Genomic DNA, 25,343 nt, shown 5'->3' with positions numbered 1-25,343 from the left:
GGACGTTGGAGCGGCACTGGCCGGCGGCTGGTGGGTGGGGTCGGGTCTGTCGGGCCCGCCCCCGGGATCTGAAGCTGCGCCGCGGCGGCCGGGAGGCGGGGCCAGCGCGCGGTGAGGTCACGACGCCAGCCCCTCCCGGCGTCGTTACGCTGCCCAGCGGAGCGCAGACGCCGGCGCTGGGATCCTGGAGACCCGGGGCTCGGGCGGCGCGAGGTGAGGGCCGGGCTGGAGCGGGGCGGGGAGACTGGGTGGCTTGCGGCTGACCCACACCTGACGGCCTCTCTTTGCAGACCATGGGCGCTCGGCTGAGCGGCGGGCAGGGCGCCCCGGCGCAGGTGCAGCCTCAGCCCGAACCGCAACCGCAACCCCAACCCCAACCCCAACCCCAACCCGAGCCCGGGGCGCCCGAGGCCCCTGAGCGGCCCCAGCCTGAACCTGGTCCCTGGGGGCCGCTGGACGATGTTCGCTTCCTCATCGCCTGCACCTCCTGGTACTGACAAGCCGCGCTCCGCAGTTACCGCTCGCCGCCAACTGTCGTTCTGTCCGCCTCACCTGGTTCGTCTCTTGTGGTCTCTTTCCCTCCCCGGTGCCCAGGAGACGCTCGGAGAGTCGGGGAGGTCACGGAGGACCATGGATGGGGCACCGGCTCGCCTCTAGCAGCCCCCTGTTCGCCTCTCAGCCTGCACCCAAACCAGCTCAAACCTTCGTGCTCACCCCCGCCCCGTAGCTTCTTAAGCGGTCTGGGTCCTGGGGCAGCCCTCCCCGGCGCTGGCTTCCAAAACCTGGCCAGGACTCCTGGTAAGACCCCAAGACTGCTGACCTGACCTCCTCTCGTCTGCCCCTTATTGCTGAGAACGGGGCTTTTGCTTTAGTCTTTGGTTATGGCGCCATGTGCCTTGGCTTTGGAGAAGACCTAGCCACAGTAACCCTCCCCATACTCCTAAGGGAGGTTGCTCTGTCATCCTGGATCTCAGTGAGGCATAATCAGGCTGTGTTCCAGGAACCCCAGTAACACTGGGCCTCCAGGGCCAGCCTTTTGGAGAGAGGAGACATGTGATTGCTGGGCTGGGAGATGAGATGCATGGGACAGTTCCCAGACACCCCAAAGCCCCTTGTTCCCCTTCTCCCAGAAGCTTCTTAAGGCCACTCCCAGAACCTGATCCTTGTTCCCATATCCCAGGGAAACAACACACTCTGTATTTTTGTTTTATTTAGAAATGATTTAAAAAACATTATACAAAGGCTGATCAGTTTAAAATGTGACCGACGCTGAAATGCTGTGATGTTCCCCAGGCCAAGGGAAGCTGGACTCTGGGGTCCCCAGTGCTGTGCCCCTCTGTCTGCCCTGTCCTGGGGTGATGGACAAACAGATGACCACCAGACAGGAGAATCTGAGATTGGAAGCCTCCAGGCTGAGCCCTCTCCGGGCCTGGCCCCGCATCCCTCACATCTGCAGCCTGTGCTGGCCTCCATCTCTTGCTCTTTCTCAGCTGGCCTCGGTAGTCCCAGGAGCCAGTGGGGAGCCTGGGGAGCCTAGAGCTTTCAAGAAGTGAGAGCACCAACCTGAGGAGTGGAGAGGGACCTAGAAGGGGAGAAGGGAGGCCAGGAAGAGATGGATAAAAGAGACCCTTCTGATCTCATCTTGGACCCCAGAGGTGTCCATAGGTGGGGACCCAAGGCCCAGCCAGCCCACCCGATGGCCTGGGCAAGAAACAACCTCTCTGTGCTTCACTGGAGGGCACGGTGAGAGGTACCCTAAGCTTCCCAGGGCCTACACGAGTTTCATGTGAGTGGACAGGTATGAGCTAATAAAGTGCTTTGCAAAGTATAAAACACTATACAAACCTATGAATCACTAATATCTCTGCAGTTGTTCCCCACCCGCCCCAGGGAGCCCGCCCTTGGCCAAAATGAGAAAAAACAGAAGGATGATGACAGGGAACACAGTGGACCCACATAGGTGCCTCTGGGACAAGAGAGATTTTGCTCAAGACAGCTCCCAGGGCAACAGTAGTCCCTGTCTGCTACAGGTTAGGCCAACCCAAAGCCCAGAGGCCACAGGGTAGGGGCAAGGCCCATGCAGGCTCAGAGGGCCAGGATGGCATCTGAGGCTCTGCCAGCACCCTGAGGACTGATACCTCCTTTTGGCTTTGGCAGAGAGCCAGTGGGCACCACTGAACCCACTGGTCTTGCCTAGGGCTCTTCAGTGACAAAGGGGGCTGTCTCTACCAAGTTGAAGAGAGGCAAGCTGAGCCCTAGGAATTCCTGCCAGAGACAATGAAGGGTGGGCCCCTAGCATTGGGACTGCTACCAGTTGGGGGTGCCCTTTTCCAAAGAGCAGTGCAGGATGATGGGCCCAGTAAGCTGGGTTAGCAAGGGCCAAGCTTGTTAGCAACACTGCTTCCAGGCTAAGAGATTGAGTTGGCCTCAGGGTAGCTGGGGGTGTGGGCTCTGAACACTTCAGAAGGCTGCCCTGGGCCCATTACCCCAAAGCCATTAGAATGTTGGCCTGGAGCCATTTCTGCTGCACCTAACGCACCTAACATCAGGCTGAGCCCCAGACAGTAAGCAACAGGGCCGGGGACTGGGGGAGTGGGGAAGAGGGACAGGGGAGTGGAGGATGGTCACAACTCAGATCAGCCTCCAGAAATAGGGTCAGCTCCTGCCCCAGCCCTTTAGCCCCATGAGCAGAATCCAGCTCCTGGGGTGTCTGGGTGCTAGAGTGGCCTTAGCAGCACCTTGGTCCTTATCTCCTGGGGAAGGGCTGGCCACGCTGGCCTCATCACCAAGATAGTCACCTCTAATTCACCTAACGCCTCAAGCAGCCTTTGCAGAATGGGACTTTTAAAACAGTAGTGACAGGACATTTAAATATTCACGACGTGACAGCTGGGTCCTTGTCAGACCCAGCTGGGCCACAGCACTGCCTGCAACATGTGACCCTAAATCCTAGGTCTCAGAGGAGACCCTGATGTGTGGAGCAGGTTTCCTGAGGGATCTGCTGAATGCCAGCAGGGGAAACCCAGGCTTGTTGCCCACCATGTTGGCAGCAGGGGTCTTGTAGCCTTGGAGGACAGTGGGGTGGGGGTAGGGGCAGGGGGACATCTGACCAGCAGGTGTTGGCAAAAGGGGACCAGGATCGGTGGCATCTCCCAGATGGGGCTGAGAGTGCTAGTGCTGGCTTCCACAGAAGATGCTGGGTCCAGCCAGGAACGGAGCTGTGGTGCCTCATTGTTACCACAGGATTCAGTGACCACAGGGCCTCCTCCTGGCATGGTCTCTGCCTCCTGATGGGGCCTGGCCTATTCCCTTGGGTAGGGAGCAGTTTACCCAGGACAGAAGGCTGGCAGCTGGGTGCCAGACACCCACCCTGGGGCACAGCCACCATCACTCCTTGCGACACGCTCAGCCTAGGCCAATGTACCTACCACTTCAGCTGCATGACCCCCGGCCTAGGGCCCTGCTGGCCCCAGTGGGCAGTGGCCAGAGCTGCCCCTCAGACCCTGATGAGGAAGGGCCTGGCTGGCCAGACCGAGTGGACAGAAAGGGCTCTGGGCTGCTCACACCCACTCCTGGACTGGCCGCTTATAGTAGGTGACAGGCTGAGGGCCTGCCTTGTTCTTGAACTGGAAGATGGTGTAGACCAGCACCAGGATGCAGAGGGACAGGATGCAGGGGATGACCACAGCCACGGCATTCACAGAGCCTGGCACATCGTTGATAGTCACCATGATGTCCACATCGTCCTGGGGCAGCCGCCGCTCCTTCCGCCGCTCCACGTCCTTCTGGTTGCAGCCCATCCAATCACGCAGGATGTTGCGTGGATAGCCTGGCTCCACGCTTAGTTTCTGGTTGTCAAACTTCCAGTAGTCCCGGCCCTTGTAGAAGTAGGTGTAATCTGCAGAAACATGGCCCAGCATCACCACTCCCAGACACCTGCTCTGACCCATTGTGAGAGGGCAGCATGGAGGAAGGGCACCTCTCCCACCCTGGAGTCCAAGAGGAGCTCTGAAGGAGGGGGGGGGCATATGAGGGGGTGGGAGCAGTGCGTTGGGAGGCTTGGAGGTGGGGGGAGGGCAGTGCTTGGCACACTCTGCACACAGTGTGGCAGGGTCACGGAACATGGCCTGCACGGTTGCAGAGAGGTGCGCCCAGGACCTGGAGCAGCCTAGCCTGTCAGCTGAAAGGTGCTGGGAAGCTACTGAGGGCCTTGAAGTAGACAAGTCCCAATTTGTGCCTCCCTGCCTTAGCTTGGGGTCACAGCTCCATCACACTTGCCTTTGCCATCCCCCCACCACGGGTGCGATCACCCTCCCTACTCTGGCTTGGACAGCACTGCCTTCATAGCTCTAGAGCCTCAGTTGAGCTCCTGCTTGAGGCAAGGGAGGCAGGGAGCAAGATTTCTCCTTTTGTTGACAGCGGACACCAGCTTGTCACAGCTATCATGGATTTTCTTCGGCTTGTCACACATCACAACACAGATGCAGGGTCTCTGGGACCCTGCTGGGGAAGGGCCTGGAAAGAAAGGAGGTGGAGGGGCTGGGCAGCCACAGCAGGCTCCCGGGCTCCTGGCAACAGCCTTCAGGGTAGAGACAGCAAAGCAGCTCACTCAGACCCTCCTATTGGCCAGCCTCCCACCCTGGGACTTTCACTGGCCAAAGTCCTTGATGTCACCTGTCTCTGAGGCTCCCAGAAAGCGAGACCACATGTGTAAAGCATCAGGTACACAGGAAAGCCACCAAGTAGCAGCTCTGCCCCTGAGACTTTGGCTTTCTTACCAGTGACATCTCCGCGGAGAGCCCTTCCCGAAGATGCTCTCTGATGCGCCCTCCTCCACCCCCCCGCCAGCTCTCCCACTACATTCCCTTCCCTTAGAGCATTTGCTGCCACCTTAGCTGTTTTCTGCCTCTAGACTGGGAGCCAGGGATGCAATGCAAGCCTTGTTCTCTGCTACTTCCCCAGCTCTCCCACACAGGCTGGCTAAGCAATTATCGTGGAGTGACCGAATGACTCCTGTCATTCTATATAACAAAACACACCAACAAGATGTTGATGATGGCAATGACGATAGCCCCTAAAATACATGTGGCAGGGACCATGTACTAGGTGTTTGTCTCAGTGCTCTACTTAATTTATCTCATTTAATTCTTAACAAATGCCAACGAGGTAGGTACCGTTATTATCCCCATTTGATAGATGAGGATGTTGGGAAAACTGAGGTGGTTTGTCCAAACTCCTAGTAGGTGGTGGAGGTGGACATGAAGCCAGCCAGGCTCCAGAGTCTGTGCTTTTGACCAGATCTGGGGAAATGTATTTAGCAAACATTCATGGACTCCCACTCCGCACCTGGCAACACCCAGCCCCTCCTCTTGAGAAGCTCCTAGTCTGGTGGGAAGCTCCCCGCCTGGCCTCCAGGAGGAGCTTTGGAAATGTCTCGTAAATAAAAAAGGCTTCTCTTTCCATCTGTCTGCCCTCAAGCCTTATACACGAGCACTTTTGAAAGCACCCATATCCATCATTGCTTTTCAGGTCTGATAACTCGAGGAACCCCTAGAGTACATCTGAGGACCACTATTTGAGAAATGCTGTCCGAAGGGATGAAGTCAGTCTGTGGAAACATCTCTCAAATGTGAGTCATCCCTGCAGATGAGAAGTGTGGCTTGGTAGCTGGGAGGAGAATGAAACGACTGTGTGAACCTGGGTAGATATGAGGCCATTGTCCTTACCATCAGGCTCCTTTCTCAAATCCGGGTACCCTGAGAGTATGCCCATGGGCCCTGTTGGGACCCACATAAAATCAGCCACCCCCTACACAGCCAGGCTCTTACGTACATCCTTCCTTGCTGATGAAGGCCCCCTGCGGAGCCTGTGGGATGCCCTTCCACACAGTGATGGGCTTGGGGTAGCCAGGGTCCGTGGCCCGCCGCTCCTCACTGTACCGCCAGTACCGTTCACCTTTGAAAAAGTAGGTCTTGCCCACGGGTTCCCAGCGCAGAGCCGTGTCGATGCCTTCTCGGGGCAGACAGCTCCCCAGCTCCCCTAGGCTGTGGGGGTACCCAGGCTCCACCGTCACCTCCTTAAACACCCAGTACTTGTCACCTGTAGCCAGGAGAAGCCCAGGATCAGCCTTCCCCAGTCACGTGGTACCAGAGGTGGTGGCTAGTGCCACGGTCCATCTTCTAGGACTGAAGTCATTCATAGAGCCACAGTGTCAGGGGGAAACAACCGAGGCCTGCTTGAGGGCCTCTGTGGGACACTGAGGCCCCTGGGCCGTGGCAGAGCATGCGGGCCAGAAGCCAGTCACTACAGATCCTGGGCAGCTGGCCCCACGCTGCCCAGCCTCCGTGCTTCCCTCACGTGCCGTTGCTCCTCTCCTCTGGGGCGTCCTCAGCCACTGCTGTGGCTTCACACTATTAGGACTCCCCCACCTTCCACCACTGACACCCAACTCTGCGGGCTCACAGCCACTACCACCGGACCTGAGCCCCAAACCCAGGAACCCTGATCCCGGCCTCTGGGCATTTCCACATCTGCTTCCCAGAGTTCCTCATCACCTCCGCAGGGGGCTCCCTCCCCCGTCACCTTTCTGCCTCTCAGTTCCCCAATAAGAAGCCCTAGCATCACCTTTCACCCTCCTTTTCCTCCTCCTCTCCGTGTTCAGCCTCTTATGAGGCCTTTTGCATCTTTTAGCTGTCCCCCTCTGGCCTCACTGGCCCTCCCTGGTGTGGACCTCATCGACTCGCTCACCCCTCCTCCCCCCCCCCATCTCCGGCAACTGACTCAGAAATGGCCTCCCCACCTCTGCCCTATTGGACTGCCGCCTGCCCTCTGGCTCTCCACTGCTCAGAAACGTCCAGTGAACTTCCAGCATTGCCCTAGCGGGTCAAGACCACATTCTAGCCTGGCAACCAAGGCTCCTCAGGACTCTCCCCCACTCTCCTTTCCAGGCCACTGCTCACTGCTCTCCGACGTGTGGCTCTGTGGCCGGTCAGTGAATCTTCTAAGCTTTTCCAGTGTACCCGAGCTGTCCCTTCCCCTTGGACTGCTTTCCTCACTTCTCACTAACTGTATCTTACCCTTCTGACCTGCCTCCTTAGCGCAGTAGGCAGCGCGTCAGTCTCATAACTGTATCTTACCCTTCTGGGCTGGGCCCACCTCAGGATAATGGAAGTGAAAGAACCTAGCACTGGGGTGGGGGGGGCATGTCATACATGCTAACTGCCCCCTGACCCCTTCCCTGACCTCTCCAGCCTGTGTGACCTCCTCCCCACCAACTCTTACGGAACTGCTGGGCTGGCCTCCCATGGAGCACTGCATGGTCTTCAGGCTCCTGGACCATCCAGTGTGGCTGAACCTTATTATCCCGCCAACCTGGGCACACACAGACCCTCAGCAATCACTTCATGACTTGATTCCTCCAGACTGTGCTTCGCCCACCTGCAGGGATCTGTCTTGTCAGAAGTCAGTGTCTCTGTTAGGGCCAGAGGGGCCCTTGGAGGGCATCTGCTTCTCACCCCACCTCTTTCAGTGTACAGATGGGGCAAGGGGGTCCCAAGAAGGTCAGGGAACTGTCCCAGGTCTCTCAGCACAGGCTGTATTACCTTTGAAGAAGACAAATCTTCCATCGGCCCTTTCGTAGGCTGCATCTATGCGGGCGGGCAGGCCCTTCCAGAACTGCTCGATCTGCATTGGGTAGCCCTCTTGCACCCGGTTATTGCGCAGGCGCCAGAACCAGCGATCCTGGGGGTCGGTGAGGGGGGGAGAAAAAGGCATGGCAGGCCCTGCCTCAACCTAGTGATCTCACCCTTGGGGCTCAAGCCCCAATAACCCAAAAGCTTCCCCTGGGCCCAGCCTTGCAACCCTCCGTGATGTCTGTGCATCTACTGCTTCTAGCTTCCAGTGCCCTGTGAGGAAGACAGGATGCCCATGAACTCTCTTCATAATAAGCCTCCTGATGGCTCTTGCTGTCTGAGGGGCCATGATATGGACAGCCCCAGGCCTGGTGCAGGGATGAGGTGCGGAGGAGCTGGAAGGGGCGATGCCTGGGCCTGGGGTGGCCACATGAGGGCAGCAGAGAGTCACTGACATCCGCGGCCGCTCCCCAAGCTGGCCACTGAGCCTGGGCAGAGTGCCCCCTTGCTGGCTGGCTCCACCCAGCAGGGCAAGGGCCCTGGGAAGCAAGCTGTGGGAATCCCTCAAGACCTGGGTGCGAATTCGGGTTCCTCCACTCAGAGCGGCATGACCGTGAACACAGCACAATTGCCTCACCTACAAATGGGGGTAATAATGGGGATCGGATGGGAGATTATGGGCAAAGTGCCTAGAACAGCAGGGAGCACGTAGTTGATGTTGAATAAATGGCAGCTCAGTAGGCCAAGAGTCTAATCAAAGCCCTCTTCTTCAAACTAGTGTCTTGTGCCTCTGCAGTGCCTGTAGCTGGTAGGCAGCCCGGGCAAGGCCTGTCACCTACCAGGACCTCAGTTTTGTCACGTGTAAATGGGGATGATCAAACACAGACTTGACTAGTTGCTGTGGGGGGGTTAGAGTGCAAAAGAATGAATGTGATGTGCAAAAGATGGCACAAAAACTAGAAAGTTTTTTTTTTTTTTAAGATGTTTTACAAAAAGTACTTTCACATTGAGTTTTTTAAACCATAGTTTGACTTTCACAAGTCTGTTAAGTAGATTTGAGATATACCGAGTCTTAAGGAAGGCCAAATGACTTTCCTAGAGCTACTCTGTGAGAGGCAGGATTGTCATTGACCCATTGTGCCTGATTCTTGCTCAGTACTCAGAGCTTGCTGGGAGAACTCCCTGAGAGGAGTGGGGCAGCCCCCTACAACCACCCATGTGACGGAGACACGTTGGCCAGATCCCCTTCAGTGGAGGGCTTGTTGCCCTGGTGGCCCAGGATGTGGTCAGCAGGCTGTTTTCAACTGCCAGCCTCCCTGGGGATGGCCTCAGCTTCAGAGAGCTCCCCAAGGTCATACCCCTTCTCATCCAATGACTGAATGAAGCAGGGGGGACCGAGTCCCAGCCCTTTGGGTCCCAATGTGGGATGACCCTGATGGGCCATTCTAGCTCCAGAACTCCCTGTGGGGGTGGCCAACTCTGCAATGGGCCTAGTTGCTGCTTATCTTCTTCTGCCAGTCTTGCTTCCTTCCCTCCTTCCTGCACATGTTGATCCCAAAGGTACTTCCTAATCGAAATCCTGCATTCCAAACACTGTCTCAGAGTCTGTAGCACACCCAGCAAACAGGCTGCCACCAGGTCAGCCCATGGCTAAAGTGACAGGGACAGGACAAGTGACAAGATGTAGCCTGGCCAGCTTTCTATCAGACATCCCTCGGTACCGGCCTCTCAACCCTGGTGGGATCTGGAGACAGACTCAGTCACCACCGTGCCAGCCCCCACTCCAAGCTGCTATCTTCACAGCCATGCACTCATTTGATCTTCATACACCCTTCATTAGGGGGATGACTCCCAGCTTTCAGACAGAGAAACTGAGGTCCAGAGAAGGGAGGTGACTTGCTCGAAGTCACTAACCAGAAGCAGTTCTCCAGCACTTTCCCCCAGCATTAACCCCTGGGAAGGTGTAGGATCACCAGTCCCCCGGCCGCCCTCTTGGAAACAAGTCAAATCACCCGGCAGCACCAGAAAGGGACCCCATGTCCTGGCCCCCAGGCCAGCTGGCATCCAGGCCCAAAGCAGGCTTAATCCCAGGGCAGCAGCCTTCTCCTGCTCCACAGAGAGGGAATGAGTGCCGGGGACCATCTGGGTTTTGCCAGTGGACTGGCCCTACCTTAAACACAAACATCTCGCCTCGGAAGAGCGCCACCGTGTTGAAGTTGCCATCACAGATGTTGGGTTTGGCACCCGGTGTGGATGGCCGGTCCCCTAGGGGCGGCCTGGGGGGCCTGGGCTGGCGCTCATGCTTCCTCTCACTCGGTGAGTGGATCCTGCGGACGGGGAGTGTGGGGAGTGGTCTTGTGGGCTCCAGGGGCTCGGCTGGAGGTCCTGGAGAGAGGGGCTGCATTTAGACAGGGCCTCCCAGGGCCCATGCCTCATCACCACCCAGGCAGCTCTGGGGTCTGTTACCCTCCAGCCCCCTGTTTCTTCTCCCATTTTTTACTCTCCCCCAATCTTTAAGAAAATAGATGAAAAGAGCCATTAAATGGGACTCTCATCCTTTCACCCGCAAATCTGGTATCTTCTCTTCTTCTCTTCTGTTATAAGAGAGAGCTCCTTTCTTAGGCTCAATGTCCCGTACCATCTTCCTCTGCCCCCTCCACACATGCCGGCCTCACTCGCTCTCCCCTTCCTTCTTTATCCTGTTCCAAGACTGCGTCTGCCCTGTCTGTCAAGATCTCCAGTGACCTCCATGTTGCCAAATCCAAGGGTTACGGACTCAAATTTTGATGTGCATCTGAATTATCCAGAGATCTTGATAAAATGCAGATTATGACTCAGAGGGTCTGGGGTGGGTTGCCATTCTACATTTCTTCAGGTTCTCGGGTGATGCCAGCGTTGCTGGTCTGAGGCCCACACTTTGAGGAGCAAGATCAGAGAAGCACTTTTCCAGGAGCCTGTACCGACTTGGTTTTCCTTCTGCTTCACGGGCTGTTCCTTTTCTTTTCTTTTTTTTTTTTTAAATTTTATTTATTTATTTGATAGAGAGAGACACAGCGAGAGAGGGAACACAAGCAGGGGGAGCGGGAGAAGCAGGCTTCCTGCCAAGCAGGGAGCCCGATGTGGGACTTGATCCCAGGACCCTGTGATCACAACCTGAGCCGAAGGCAGACGCTTAACGACTGAGCCACCCAGGCGCCCGGGCTGTTCCTTTTCTCTCCTTTGCTGGCAACCTCTCTGCACCCACCCTACTCTAGAGGTTGGAGTGCTCCTGGGTCCTCTTTTCTCTATTTTTGTCCCCAGATCAGTTTTCTCACTTGGACAGCGTATTAGCATCACTGGGAGTGCTTTGAAAACTCTTGATGCTCAGAAAGCACCCCAGACCAATTAGAACCCAATCTCTGAGAATGTGGGCACTTTTTATTAAAATTCCAAGGTAATTCCAATGAGTCCCCTAGTTAAAAATCACCACCCTAAGTGATCTCATCCTGGTTCATGGCTCTAAAGACCTTCTGTGTTGGGCTGTCCAATAGGATGTTCTATGATGGCAGAAATGTTCTATATCTGCACTGTCCAATACAGTAGGCCTCCAGCTGTATGTGGCTGTTGAGCACTTGAAATGAGTGACTAGTTGTTAGTGGACAGAGGAACTAAAATTTTAATTTTATTTAATTCTAATTAATATAAATTTAAACTTCAATAGTCACATGTGGCTAGTGGTTATAAACTGGACACCAAAGAGTCCAAATCAATATCCCAGTCCAGATCTCTGAGCAACAGACTGATGAATCCTATTGGCCCACAGTTCGAAAAGCCAGAAATCTTGGTGTTGTCCTTGACCCTCACCACCATGTTTGATCTATCAGCAAATCCTGTCCATTCTACTTTCAAAATATCTCCAGTCCCTACCTCCCCTGTCCTGTTTTCCACTGCTTCACTGAGGGAGATCCTGCCCATCCTCCATGGGGCCATCTGTTCTGTGAGGTCCTCAGGACCTCCGGAGGGAGCCCTCCTCCTGTGCTTCATAACCTGGGGGCTGAGGCGGCCTGTGCTATGCTGACATGCATTTGCTCCAGTAACTGGTCTTCTCATCTCAACTGACTTGGTAAGAACTAGGCCTTCACATACCAGTGTGAACAGGGAACTGGGAGGGAGGCCTTTCCTATCTTATCAAAATATCAGTCCAGCTTCTCATTTTTTCTTGTTTAAGAATCTCTTGACGGGTGCCTGGGTGGCTCAGTTGGTTAAGCGACTGCCTTCAGCTCAGGTCATGATCCTGGAGTCCTGGGATCGAGTCTCATGTCGGGCTCCCTGCTCAGCAGGGAGTCTGCTTCTCCCTCTGACCTTCCCCCCTCATGTGCTCTCTCTCTCTCTCTCTCTCTCTCATTCTCACTCTCTCAAATAAATAAATAAATAAAATCTTTTAAAAAAAAATCTCTTGACTAGAGGTGGGGGTCCCCTTGAAAGTGCACCACAGGAGACGAAGGGGAGGTGTATGAGGGGGAGGAGGTAGAGAAGAGGGAGCGGGTGGGATTCCGCTCACTTTTGGCAGCTCAGACCCTCCCCCAGTTTCCCAGTGGGTCAGGCAAAGACCTCAGAAGTCTCTAAAGGTCGGACAGCGGCTATGGTGATGGATGTCAGTGCCCCCCCCCGCAACCCCTCAGGCAGGGAGTCACAGTCCAGCCCCGAAGACAGAGCAGAGGCCCCCTCTCCCCTGCCACATACCGTAGATCTTCTGGATGCCCTGGAGATCATCCTGAGGCAGTTTGAAGTTGTGTGTCTCCATGTACTGGTAGAAGGGTGCCATGATGGCGCTGGGGTCGTTGGAGTGCTCCAGTCCCAGTGCATGGCCCAGCTCGTGCACAGCCACCAGGAAGAGGTCATTCCCTGTGGAGAGAGGGGTGGGGAGGTGCCCAGGGCACCCACTTAGGTGTCAGTCAATCCATTGCTTCAGCAAACACTGAGCAAAGGCTTTGTGTCAGGCCCTATGCTGGACCCTGGGATCTACAGAGAAATCCTACACAGTCCTGCCTTTTGGAACCTTGATACATGGGGGATTTGGAGAGAGAAACAAAATAAGTGAGATTAATGTTCCAGGTGCTTTAATAGATGTCTGTAAGGGTCAAGTGAGGATTCTGAAAAGGGAAGAGTGATTTAAACTTGAAGATGTCCAGGGAAAGCTTCATAAAGGTGAAGTTTAAGCCGGCTCTTGAAAGATAAGAAGTTAGTCAGGAGAATGGACTCGGAGGGTAGGAAAGGGAGGGGTGGGGGTAGCATTCCTGGCAGAGAGAACGCTATAAACAAGACCCAGGGACAAGCAGGCTCATTCCACTTGGCTCTGGAACAAAGCACGAGGGGAGGGCAGAGAGAGAGATGAGGTCAGCCAGGCTGGCAAGTGGGGCTCTGTGATGCCACGCAAAGGAATTTGGATTGGCTCCTTAGCCAGTGGGGGGTTTAGACAGGAGTGGGGGTGGCAACATGATGAGTCACTCTGGCTGCACTGTGGCTGGAGGAGGGAGGAGAGGGGAGGAAGACCAGAGGTAGGGCATTGGTGGGGCCGGGCTGGAAGCTGGGAGAAGGGTCTGGGTGAGAGATGAAAAGGGCCAAGCCAGGGGAGGTCTGGGGGCAGCGGGCAGGCGGTCAGCTTCAGGAGACCTGGGGGGCAGGCAGGGCCCTGACTGCGAGGCAGCGCTCCGTCCGGCAAGATCTCAGTCCTGACAGAACTGAACCATGGCCAAGATCAAGGCAGGGACTCAAATGCGAGTGAAAACAATAAGGTCCAGGTGCCGAAAGTGGGACACGGGATCCCGAGCACGAAGCTGAGGCGGCAACATGGCACGGTGGTCATCACGTGGGCCCGTGAGCCAGACAGACCTTCATCTCCAGCTCTACCCCCACCAGCGCTGTGAACTTGGCCAACAGGTCTACCCTCTGAGCCTCAATGTCCTCATTTGTAAAATGAGGAGATCATACCTACCTCATAGGGTCATGCGAAGACTGGATAAGATAATATGCATAAAGGGCGTGGCGCTGCTTAATAGCTCTTGTTAGCATACAGAAGATGGCAGCTCGGTGCCTGGAACAAGCCCATCGACCAGAAAGGAAGCACAAGGCCAGTGTGGTTCCAGCTACCGGACTTTCTTAAGCCAACTCCTCTGAGCCTCTGGATCAGGCCTGAGACAGAGCAAGGCCTGATTTGGGGGATAAAGGTGGGGGGGTTAAGTAACCCCAGCTTTGGGAAAGGAACACAAGGGACAGGGAGTTGGGCAGGCTGTTGTCCAGTTATAACCTCTTGCTTGCCTTGACCTCTGGCATTTGAGCTCTGCCTCTCACTGCCCAGCCCTGAGGCATGTTGCAGCTCATTCCTGCCACCTTGACGTGCAGGGGAGGCTGCAGGAGCCCAGGAGGAGGTCAGGAGTCCTAGTGCCTACTCTGCTTCCAGTGTCACTGGCTAAGTTGCCCAGCGCAGGTGAGGGCCCCGTGAGGGTCATGGGGGCTGGGGATTGTCTCTGGGCTTCCTGGTTAAGGTCTTGGGAAGAGAGGAGTGCATGCCTGCCTCTCCGTTGACACCACCAGTGTCTTCAGCGAAGTGCGGACGGACAAGATCAGTGCAAGGTTGGCCAAGAGCCTGGGGCTGGCCTTCTGCTGGGGAAGGGCAAGCTGGCAGGAGGAGGCCAGGCCGCCCCCAGTTCCTGCCTCGGGTCCTGGTTCCTCTGGCAGCGGGGAAGGGTGAGCTCATCTCTCAGCTCCATCCCAAACAAAGGCAGCTACTAGAGCCAGCGGAAGGCAGCTCTGCTTCCTGGGGGCCGGTCCTGCCTGGCTCTGCTCCTCGCCTGTTCTTCGACCTGGGACAAGCTGTTCGGGCCTCTTGTCTCCTGACCAGGCTCTTCCTCGGGGGGCATCCACAGGGACCTCCGCTGGGAACCAGGGAGCAGGGCTCTGAGCACTTGGCAAGACTCTAAACCTCTGTTCTCAGCCTGTGTCTATTACTGTGATAGCCCCTGTACCTGGGTCCCTGCACAGCCCTTGAAGGAACGAGGACTGTGGGTTGATTCCGAGGACTGAAAGGCAGAGAGGAGCTGGGGAGCTGGCATCCCACTGCACAGAAACCCAAGAGACTGTTCAGTGGGGGCTGCTCTGGGGAGATGGAAGGAGAGGGGAGACGGGCAGAAGAACTCCCCGGAGCTTGTGAGGGGAAAAGCAGAAGGATGGAGAAGATTCCAGGACTTCATGGGCAGGAGGCTGTTAGGGTCTTTACCCTCTGAGAGGGTGAGAAGCAAGGAAGCAGAGTGGCCAGAAGTGGAGTCTGAGGGAGCCAGAATAACACGAATCCCAGCCCCACCATGTCACAACCGTGACAGTTTAAATCTCCTCCTCTGTAACATGCAGGGAATAACGGTACCTTCATCCTAAGAATGGGGGTGAAGTGGATGAGGCAGGGTATGTAAAGTGCTCACACTGCCGCTGGGCACAGAGCTGCGGGTTGCTCTCAACTAGCAGGCTCCCGTGGAGTTGCGCTCGAGGACCAGTATCCCCGAGAGGGAGTGTTCCCACGGGCCCGGGAGCTCAAGTCCTGCGGCCTCCTCGCAAGTCCCCAGACGTCTGACTCAGCTACTCAGATATGCCTTGTCTCTGCTTCATTTCCTTCTCTTGGAACCTCCGTATTTGTTAAGTCCCATCTCACTGACCCTTCCAACCCCCCAAAAGATTATAACATTTCCCTTTGCCTCTATTCTTTTGCCAGCGCTGCCCCCTCCACCCAGAATAGCCTTACTCCTTCCAAGTTCAGCTCATTGCCACATCTTCCAGGAAGACTTCCTTGATCTCCCCCACTGGCAGTGAGTGCTCCCTCCTCACCTCCCCCAGCAGTTTATCTGAATCATCTTTATGTCCCCCCCCCCCACCTGTTACAGCCACTAGCACATGCTCTCTTCTGCCCCAGGACTGTGAGCTCCTCCGGGGCAGGCTTTGTGCTGGATAGGGCTGGGTGATAGCAGCCAGTAGGGAGCAGTGCCATACGTTCGGTGATTTTCCAGGGGTGGTCCGTGGACCACCTGTGGCAGAACCAACCCGGGGCGATTATTAAAAATTCAGAATCCTGGGTTCCCACCTGGCTCAGACACTTACGGTGTGCGTTTTTATAACCACCTGAAACTTTACTTTGCTCATCTGTTAAAGGGAAACGAGGATCCCTGCCTGGTCTGACTCCCAGGGTGGCAGGGAGAGTCACAGAAGCCATCGCAGAAGGGCTCTCCTCCGTGAAGGCTGGTCTCAGTGACTCTGCCTGTCTTGTCACCTTCCCCGCAGGGCTGGGTTCCCTTCTCACTAGAGCTTAGTGAACTTAGACGTCAGTGCTTGGCCCGCTGGAAAGAGATGAGGACAGCAGGTGCCTGGAAGCAGCCCCCGAAAGCAGCTGGAAGGCACGGTGGGCCACATTGCCCTTCACACAGACTCCAGTGACGTGGAGAATCAGAATCACCCTTCCACCCTTCCATCCAGTGGTTCTCTAGGAGAGCCTTTTAAACACACAGATGGGGGAGCTTCTGAGTCAGGACTTTGGGGTTAGGACTTGAGTAACTTTTTTTTTTTTTTAGAATTTTATAGTGATTGGGTCAGGCTGACACACCTGAGGCAGCCGCTCCCCCTTGGCACCACTAACAGTGGGACGGTCGAGCGTCCCGGTGTGGCGCAGGAGGGTTGACCCCCGCCACTTAGGAAGCTCTTGCCCAAAAGTGAGTCTAGTCAGGCCTGTAGGTCTGCTGACCAATATTCAGGATATAGGAGGAAGGGAGGTGTGTTAAAAGTGGATCTGAATCTCATCAAACCAAATGCCTATACTTGGGACAAGTGACCGGGTTTCTTCATCAGGGTTGGGGGTGGGGAAGCGAGCTGACCACTGTAAATGAAAACAGCTTAAGAGACGTCAACCATGTATACTATGTGGATGTTGTCTGGATCCTGATGCAAGCAAACAGCTGTAAAGGACGTTTCTGAGGTAATTCTGGGAAAATGGACCCAAACTGGGAATTGGATTTTAAGAAATTATCAAAAAATTTTTGGGTTTGATCATGGTTTTGTGGTTGTGTTAAAAATAATCCATTAGAGGTATGTCCCAAAGTATTTACAGGTGAAATGATATTGTGCCAAGGATTTTCTTTAAAATATATCGGCCAGAAAATAAAAGTGGCAGGGGGAGAGAAGGTGAGATGAAGGCGGTGACATCAGGTAGGGAATGGCCGAAGCAGGGCGGTGGGCGCCTGGGGGTTCATGTTATCATTCTCCCTTCTTTTGTGAGTTTGAAGGTTTCCATAATGGGAATTTAGAAGAGAGAAGAAAGCCAATAAACACAAAGTTCCCAGGAAGGCTCCACGTACTCCCTCGCTGAATTTATGTGGAAATTAAACGAGATAATATACAGGTGCTCCATAAATCTTGGTTCCTCTCATCTCCTTCCAGAAACTGTCCTAGGGCAACCTGCTGCATTCCAGTTCACCTGTCAGGGGCCTGTTGCTAAGGTCAGGGGCTGCTTCTGAACAGTTCATGCTTGGCTTTCCAGAGCACAGAAAATTCCTGACTCTTGTCCAAAGAAGACATCGGCCATCTTGGATGATCTATCAGAGTTGGCGATTGTTCATCAGGATGGGGTGGGACAGGTGTGAGGATGCTGGGATTGTGCCCATCCACAGGTCCCAGCTCCTTCCCACATATACCACCGGAAGCTCTTGGGATTTTGAGATGGGGCCCCAGGTCTCCAACAGCAAGGAGGGCTTGCAGGCAGCAGAAACCCCAGAGCTGGGAAGGGGAGGGCAGAGTTAGTAGGAGTGTCCTCCCGGTGCCTCTGCTAGCCAACATCCCTTTAAGAATTCATCTGTCTCCATCAGGGCTATAACTAAAATCTTGCCAGCTAACTGTGCCTGGCACGTAACAGGGCTCAAAAATGTTAGTCTCTCCTCACACTTTATCAGTTAGCACAGACAGCCCTTCCTTGACACTGATTCAAGAAGAAGGGGAGAAAGAATAGCTGTTCAGAAAGCCAGGAAGCACACCCAGGATAGAAGGAAGGGGATAGCAGGACAGAGGAAATGGTGCTGGATAGAAAAGAGGATCAACATTTGAAGAGGGCAAAGGACAAAGAGAAATTTAACAGTTCCCTATCTTTGCCGAGGCTGAGCCTTGGCCAAACCACCCTTTGACAGATAAGCCAAGAGTTGCCAATCCCTGGTCCACGCAATGATCTGAAATGTTCTCAAGGAGGCTGCCCCATGCCCAGACACCAGACCCAGCCTCTGCGAAACTGGGCCTGTAGGAGTCTGCTCTCAGCCTGAAGCATACCCGAGGAAAAAGAATGCCCTGTGTTTCCCAGACATGCCTAAGTTCAAGAATCAGAATGCCCAGGGGACAGACATAGGAATCTGTTTATAACAAGAACCCCAGGGGATTCTTATGACCAGACAAGTGAGGGAAACTCTGGGGATCAAGACAGTGTTTCTCAAGGTGATGGAACGCCTACATCAGAGGTGCCTGGAGCATTTATTACATCAAGTGTGGATTCCCAGGCCTGACCCCAGAATCAGAGAATCAGAGTAGCAAGAGGTTAGGGGCCTGGAACCTGGAATGTGCATTCTTTAGAAAGGTTTCTGGGTGATTCTGGTGTGCCCTGCAGTCTGAGAACCATGGAAGCTTAGCTTGGTAGCTAAGAGTATGTGCTCTAGGGACGCACCTGGCTGGCTCAGTCAGTAGAGCATGCAACTCTTGATCTCAGGATCCTGAGTTTGAGCCCCATGTTGGGTGTAGAGGTTACTTAAAAAAAAAAAAAAAAAAGAGTATGTGCTCCAGACTCATAATGCCCAGGTTCAAAGCCTTATTTCACCATTCACCGACTATGAGACTATAGGAAGACTACTTAATGTTTCTACATACCTTGGTTTACCTATCTGTAAAATGGGGATGATAATAATAATATATACAAACTACATAGTATGTGGAAAGCACTTGACACAGGCCTTAGAATATCAACACGCTAATTGTTACCTGTTCTCATCTAAAAGCCAGAATCCTCTATCCCTTTCTCCTCCAGGCTCCCTCTGCATTTTCTTATTTTCTTGATATTTCTGCTACATCCTTCAGTAGCCTGCTTTGTGATAGAGTTACTTACACACACATTGTCTCCCCCACTCAACTGTGGGTTATCGGAGGGCAGAGACCATGTCTTTTTTGTTTAAATGTTTGGATGCCCCCCACCCTGGGCTGTGTATCATGTGACACTGGTGTTGGAAGGGGTCTTAGAGATCACCCAGTCCAGTCCCTCCTTTTATATACGAGGAGACTGAGAGTGGATCATTTGCCCCTAGTCGCACAACCAGGTGGTTGGGCTGTGGTTCGAGCCCTGGTGCTCCCAGCTACCAGCTATGCCATTTGAGCCGCAAGCTCTTTATCTTAAAAATGGGCATAATGATGTACACTTGCCTATTTACTAAGCAAGTGCCTCGGGAGTAAATACTGATGAGGAACGCTTTTGCAAGCTGAGGGGTATTGTTACTAGTACTGTACAATATGACTCTGGTTCCATAAAACATTCACTGAGCTACAGTGCTGAAGAGCAAGTTATCCATGGATACTAGAGTGATTATGGGGCCCGTTATCTGCCCGTGAAGTTGACATAAAGGAGAGAGAATCATGTTGTCTTGTACGATGGTCTTTGAAGCCCTTACCAGTCAGGCCAGAGCCTACCACCTTCAGACCCCACATTCCGCTTGAATGACTTTTTTTACCTTTTTCTCCAGCCTCTGATCCATTACTTCATATTCTTATTCACGGCCTAACCCTTCCCTCTGGACTCACCCCCATTAGACCATTTACTAAGTGATCTGACCCTACTCCATGGGTGGATCAGTGTTGAGCATTATCAGAGACCTCAGTTTCCACCCTCTTGGGTTCTGAAGCTCCAGAGCAGGAAACTCATCTATGGCATCCCAAGCTCTTCCTCAGGGCTTCTTTTCCTTACAACTGAGCAATCCAGGACTGACCCCCTGTTCCCCTCATGGCCTTACCATCATGGTTGGCGTTTCCTAGTGTCCACGGCTCATCTGAGTCAAAGTGAGTGTCTCCTCCAATCCCTGGGCCAGGAAAGTAGGCATGGGCCAGGAATCCTCCTTCTCCATCAAATGGGGAGCTGTCGCCATGGAAACCAGAAGCAAAGAAGATCATGATGTCTGCCTCCTTCCGGTCACTTTTGATCTCATGGTATGGCACCTCTTCAAAGGTCAGCGGGGTCACCTTCTGCCAGACATCGAAAGCCTGGCGAATCGCTTTCCGTGTGTCTAGCTCACCCACCTTCGGGGTGTAGTTGTGAATGCTGGTGAGAGAGGGGAGAGTCATTAGGGAGGAACGATCAGAGTCAAAGTCTTGCAGAGCTAAAAGGGACACCAGAGACCATACAGACCAGTCATCTTCAAATTTTGAACCCTAGGATTCTGCTGAGGTACCCCTGGGGTTGAAGAAGAGGCCAGGTGGGCAAGGCTCTGGGTCCCCACCCCTGCCTCAGTCCCAGGAGCTTTGCTTCAATCGGAGGTTTTATATTTGATCTCTCACAAAATTGTTTTGAATACAGAATTCCATTCCAATGTGCAGAAAAAAATTAAGTGGGGGGATAGCATTTTCTAAATTTTAAGTTTTCTCCCAATACATAAAATGTGTTTATAAAACATTTATAAAAGTTATAGAAATATTTAAACAGTGGAGAGTTTAAGTGAAACATCCCTTTTACAAATATTTGGTACCAACTACCCATCTACTGCTTTCTACCTGGGAAGTTGGTATAGGGTGGTATCCGATGTAGTCAGTTATACACTTAGCGATTTAAGATTACAATCACCATATTGAATGGTTCTCCATAACAGAGCATCACTACTGGGTGCTCTGCCCCATGAACATCTGGTTAAGGATTATTCACCCATTCTATAGGTAAGGAAACTGAGGCTCAGAGAGGTTGAGTGATAGAAGTTAAGGTTAGAAGCCAGTTCTTCTTTCTCTTGATTCATTCTACTTCTTCAGGAGACCTTAAGAGTCTATCCAGTTTCTAACCCAGATTCTTCTTATGTTTCCTTCTCTTGTCAGATTTCTGGAAAAAATCAAGTTCTGGTCTCTATAGCTCATCAGCAGAAGAGCCCTTCGTTCTTCAGCTTTAAGAATCCCTGTCTTAGGGGCACCGGGGTGGCTCAGTAGGTTAAGGGTCTGCTTTGGGCTCAGGTCATGATCCCAGGATCCTGGGATCGAGCCCCTTGTTGGGCTCCCTGCTTGGTAGGGAGCCTGCTTTGCCCTCTGAGCTTCCACCCCCACTCATGCTCTTTCTCTCTCAAATAAATAAATAAAGTCTTAAAAAAAAAGGATCTCTATCTTAGATCTACCCCTGAATCCAGGGAATCTCCCTGGGTTCAGAGCCTTGAGAGGTGCCAACCGGAGCCCATCTGAGCCTACTCTATGCCTGGCCTTTGCCTCAGCCCCACTTTGAATCGTGCTGTCTGAGTCTGCTGTGCTGGGCCCCATCATCCCTGTCCTTGGTCACTGGCCTGACTTGGAGACTGGTCCTCCTCTGCCCTTGGTTTCCCCAGCTAGTTCAGGAGCGACACTGTTGTGATTCAGTTCCCTTAGGAGACAACTGGAACTGTGCTGGGAAGTTCAGGTGAAGTCTATCGGGCTCAGTGGTGAAGAGATCCAGATCAAAGGGAGTGGGGTTTGGCAAGCAAGGACAGGGAGAGTGCGTTCAGCCCCGTTTTTTTTTTTTTTTATCACAGTGGAAAGTTGCCAAACAATCCATACCCTACTTTCTAAAAACTGTAGGAATCTAAACAGGACACAACTAATGAGTCCCCAAAGGACCAAACACACCTGAAGTTGGAGACACAGCATCCTCTGGAAGCCACAAGAGGGACGAAGTCATAGGCTCTCAGCACCTGGTCCTGATGCCCCCATGCCTGGCTCTCACCCCCATCACAGACCCACCACCTACATCAGGGGCCTCTGGAACTCAGGCGGCGGCAACAACCCCGAGCGCGGATGGAGCCGAAGCCAGGGAAGGGTGGGGGGGTCTAAGCACCTGTAGGTGATGTGTTTTTGCCTCCACTTCTGGCCAGTCAGGGCATAGCGCTTGTTCCTCCGCCTGCGGCTTAAGTGGGGGTGATCGGGGACCCCGCAGCGGGGCTTCTTCATCCACCTGGGCAGAGAGAGCACACACACACACACACACACATACTGTGGTCACTGAACACTCTAGGAAGACACTGCAGGGTTCCCAGTCCTGGTCTAAATGGCAGTGTGCCTCCGCACCCTGGATTCGGGGGTCCTGGCTCTGATGGGTTCCCCCTCGGGAACACGATCCACCGGTTACTTGATTCATTCACTTACAACTGTTACGAAGACACAGGGCTGCATTCGAGCCTGGGGGGTCAGAGGCCTGGTTCCAGCTCCACCAAATCGTGGGAGTCCAGGCAAGCGAATCATTGTGAACCTCAGTTTCCCCTTCTGCAACACGAGAATTCTAGCTCTCACTGTTCTTAGGTTGTGGTAAGCCTTAAGGGAGGGAGTATATGTGGAAATACCCTGTCAATGGGATTAGGTCACCTCACTCCCTGCTTTAAAACACTCCAATGATTTCCCCAAACACCTAGAATAAAATGCAAATTCCTCATGTTGCCCCACAGAGATTCCCATGATCTAGCCCCTGTCTCCCGTGTGGGACGACATCCTCATCCCCTCCCCGCCCCATACACTCGGCCCCCAGCCACAGGGGCCCTCTTGCTGGCCTTGCACATGCTAAGATGATTTCCATGTCAGGGTCTTTGTTCCCTCTGCTTGCAACGCTCTTCTTCTTCACATGGTCTGTTCCCTTCTTTAAGGTCTCTGCTCAAATGTTACTCCTTCAGAGAGGACTTCCCTGCCCACCCTCTCTGAAGTAGCTCCCCCCTCACATCTTATGGCTATCTGTTTATCCTGCTTAATTTTTCTTTATAGCATTGATCGTTGCCTGAAATTATACCATATATTAGCTTTTTTGTTTATTCTTTGTCTCTCTTAGCGGAGTCTAAGTTCCATGAACATAGGAGCCTTGCCTGGGCAGTGCCTAACACAGACGATGTTTGCTAATGATTTGCTGCATGAATGAGTGGGTGAATCAGAACTGCCAAGCAGTAGAATGGCAGAGTTCATAAGACAGCAAATTCCCTTTCACTGGAGGTGTTCAGAAAGTGGCTAAACAACTGTGGGACTTGGAACAGAATTCTCTGCAGCTCTTAGTACGCTGTGTTGTGATTTTAAATCTATTAGTCTATCGCCTCTAACAACTGATGACTTCTTTGAGGACTGGAATGGCATTGTATTCATCAGTGTGTCCCCCGAAGCTAGCCCAGTGCCTGGAACTAAGTGAATCCTGATAACTGTTTGTTGTCAGGTTAAGTGACATTAGGGAACCGTAAGCCTGGGACATCGTTGGGGATATAAAAAAAGGAGCAGGGTAGGAGATTTTAAAAGATCGTGTTTATTGGGGCCCAGGCCATCCTTGCATTTTATGTCCTCATGCTGGCCTAATGACCAACTCACTAAACCACAGCTTGAGTTTGCTGGAAGGGGCCACAGTCCACCTCTTGTGCAGCTGTTGAGAGCAGTTGCTGTTGGCCATACAGAGAAGAGGAGACAGAGACTGTTAAAAGCCCCTCGAGGGACTTAATCAGGTCTTACTCATCTTTGCAGCCTTCCTACTGCCTCGAGTGCCTCTACTCAGAAATCAGTACTAAAAAAATTAATAATAACAATATCATGTATTGGTATAAAAGTTTCGAATTTTTACAGTGTTTGGGGTTCTTTTAAAGGCATTTTTTTTTGATTCTTCAAAACAACTCTGTGAGGGATCAAAACATGTCTCTGTGAGAAATGATTTATCCTCATTTTTGCAGAGGAGGGAAAAGATACACAGATAAATCAAGTAACTTGCAGAAGACAGCAGTTGAGGCAGGACGGGGACTTAGTTGAATGAATAAATGAACTAGTAATTAATGCAACTTAACAAACAAAACAAGCAAACAGAAGCTGGGGCTTTTCTTTCCTCAGGCTTAGCACAAGTCTGGGCTCAAGGATATGCTGAATGAAGGAATGTGCGCCATTTCCCGAGGTAGGCACTCCAAAAGTAGTACTTTTAAAGGCTGCTCTGGCTTCCATTGCTTGACATCCTCGGGAAGAACCAGGAGCTGCCTCTGCAACAGCAAGGCTGAGCTAGGCCTGGAGGGGCCCCCGGGGAGGAAACAGGCCCAGAGAAAGGCAGTGACTGCCCAAGGTCACAGAGCTGGAACAGAAACTAAGGTCTCTAAATTCTACCCCCCCAAACAGGCTACCCCACTCAGGTCTGGGGTTAAGTGTGAGCGCCTTCCCCCTTGTCGTGCCTCCAAGACCACGTTCCCTGCCTTCCTACAAAGAAGGGGTAGAACTGCAAGTGGGAAATGCCATCCTCCTCCCTCAGCTCGTTCCCTCCACCTCCTCCTCTCTCCGTCCACCTGCCACTCTCTGAACCATGTCCAACAGGCCTGGGGCTTTCTGGAACAGAGTAAAATCCAAGGCCAGGTGGTGCCTCAGCAGAGACACCAGCGCTCCTGCCCCAGGATGCACTGCCACGAGGCCTACACAAAGCCCTCAAAATAACCTCTGCTTTGAATTCCGCCGGGCTCTCTGTAACCAGCTCACTCTGGAGGCCACAGGGCCACGGCATCCACGGTCCTGCCATCATAGCAACAGTCAAACATATTGTCTCAGAAGTTCCCAATCTTGCAATCAGAGAATCCGAGGAATAGAAAATGTTCGTACAGAATTAGAGGATCATAAAACCTCAGACTCAACCCAATTTTAACAGCTTAGAATAATGGGATCTAGAATTGGAGAGCCATAATCCAGCACTCCCCTTTGTAAATGAACTAGCTGAGGCCCAGAGAGATGATTCTCTCAGGGGGTGACTCACGCCCTGGATCCACAACCACCCATCACCTCCCTGCACCCTGCCTTGGGGCCCTGCTCCCTGCTTCCACCTGGGCTTGGGACCCCCAGCCCTCACCGCCTCCCTGGGACCCTCCCCCAGCTCGCTGCCAGGCCTTCGTGGCGGCAGCTTTAATGACTTTTATGGCTACTTCTCAAACAAATGTAAGGATGCTTAATTCTCTTCCCTCTTCAAACAAACAAACAAACAAACAAACAAACAAACAAACATCCACCTCTAGCCACCCTCTATTCCTCCCTCACTGTTAGGCTTCCAGAAAGTTTTGCCTCCACTTGACACCTCTACTCATCATCTCCCCTCCTCCCCACCGCGGTCTAAACTTGTCTCCACCGGTCCACAGACCTGCACTGGTCTCCTGGCTACTAAACTCGGCCCATGCTCTTCGGTCTCCTAACTGATGACTCTGCAGCAGCTGACCCACTGACCATCCTCCCCTTCTGTACCAGGACACAGAACCCCTGGCTTCCGCCCCGCTCTGGCTGCTCCTTTTCAGCCTGCATCCTGGGTTCCATTCCTATCACTCGTCTCTTCCTCCTTTTTGTACTCTCCCCTAGGAAATGCGACCATCCTCATGGTCTGGCTTCTTTGTTATCACCCCCTTAGTACCTCCCTGAAAATTAGCATTTCCTTCTGAGTTCTAGACTGGTGCAGCCAGATGATTGTACTTTTCACGTCGTGGT

At 53.2% G+C, this 25,343-nt stretch overlaps 2 protein-coding genes across 2 annotated transcripts in view; one reads left to right on the top strand and one right to left on the bottom strand.

Annotated features, from left to right (window-relative positions):
• The first annotated feature begins 54 nt into the window (after nt 1-54).
• MMP24OS (MMP24 opposite strand) lies at nt 55-1,247 on the top strand. The gene is made up of 2 exons (XM_045885666.3): nt 55-213; nt 291-1,247. The coding sequence occupies exon 2, from the start codon at nt 294-296 to the stop codon at nt 495-497; it is 204 nt and encodes a 67-aa protein (XP_045741622.1). The 5' UTR covers nt 55-213; nt 291-293; the 3' UTR covers nt 498-1,247.
• Nucleotides 1,193-25,343, bottom strand: part of MMP24 (matrix metallopeptidase 24) — a 45,864-nt gene continuing 21,713 nt past the window's right edge. The window contains exons 4-10 of the mRNA XM_064573545.1: nt 21,724-21,840; nt 19,679-19,983; nt 12,354-12,515; nt 9,802-10,016; nt 7,602-7,740; nt 5,833-6,099; nt 1,193-3,898 (exon numbers count right to left, since the gene is read on the bottom strand). Coding sequence (XP_064429615.1) covers nt 3,561-3,898; nt 5,833-6,099; nt 7,602-7,740; nt 9,802-10,016; nt 12,354-12,515; nt 19,679-19,983; nt 21,724-21,840 — 1,543 coding nt within the window. The 3' untranslated portion in view covers nt 1,193-3,560. The remainder of the gene's footprint in view (nt 3,899-5,832; nt 6,100-7,601; nt 7,741-9,801; nt 10,017-12,353; nt 12,516-19,678; nt 19,984-21,723; nt 21,841-25,343) is intronic.

Source organism: Mirounga angustirostris, unplaced genomic scaffold, assembly GCF_029215605.1.
Source record: "Mirounga angustirostris isolate CCGP_5_RB_7025 unplaced genomic scaffold, mMirAng1.0.hap1 SCAF_10, whole genome shotgun sequence".
Classification (NCBI taxonomy): Eukaryota; Metazoa; Chordata; class Mammalia; order Carnivora; family Phocidae; genus Mirounga; species Mirounga angustirostris.
This window is presented reverse-complemented; position numbering and strand designations above follow the sequence as displayed.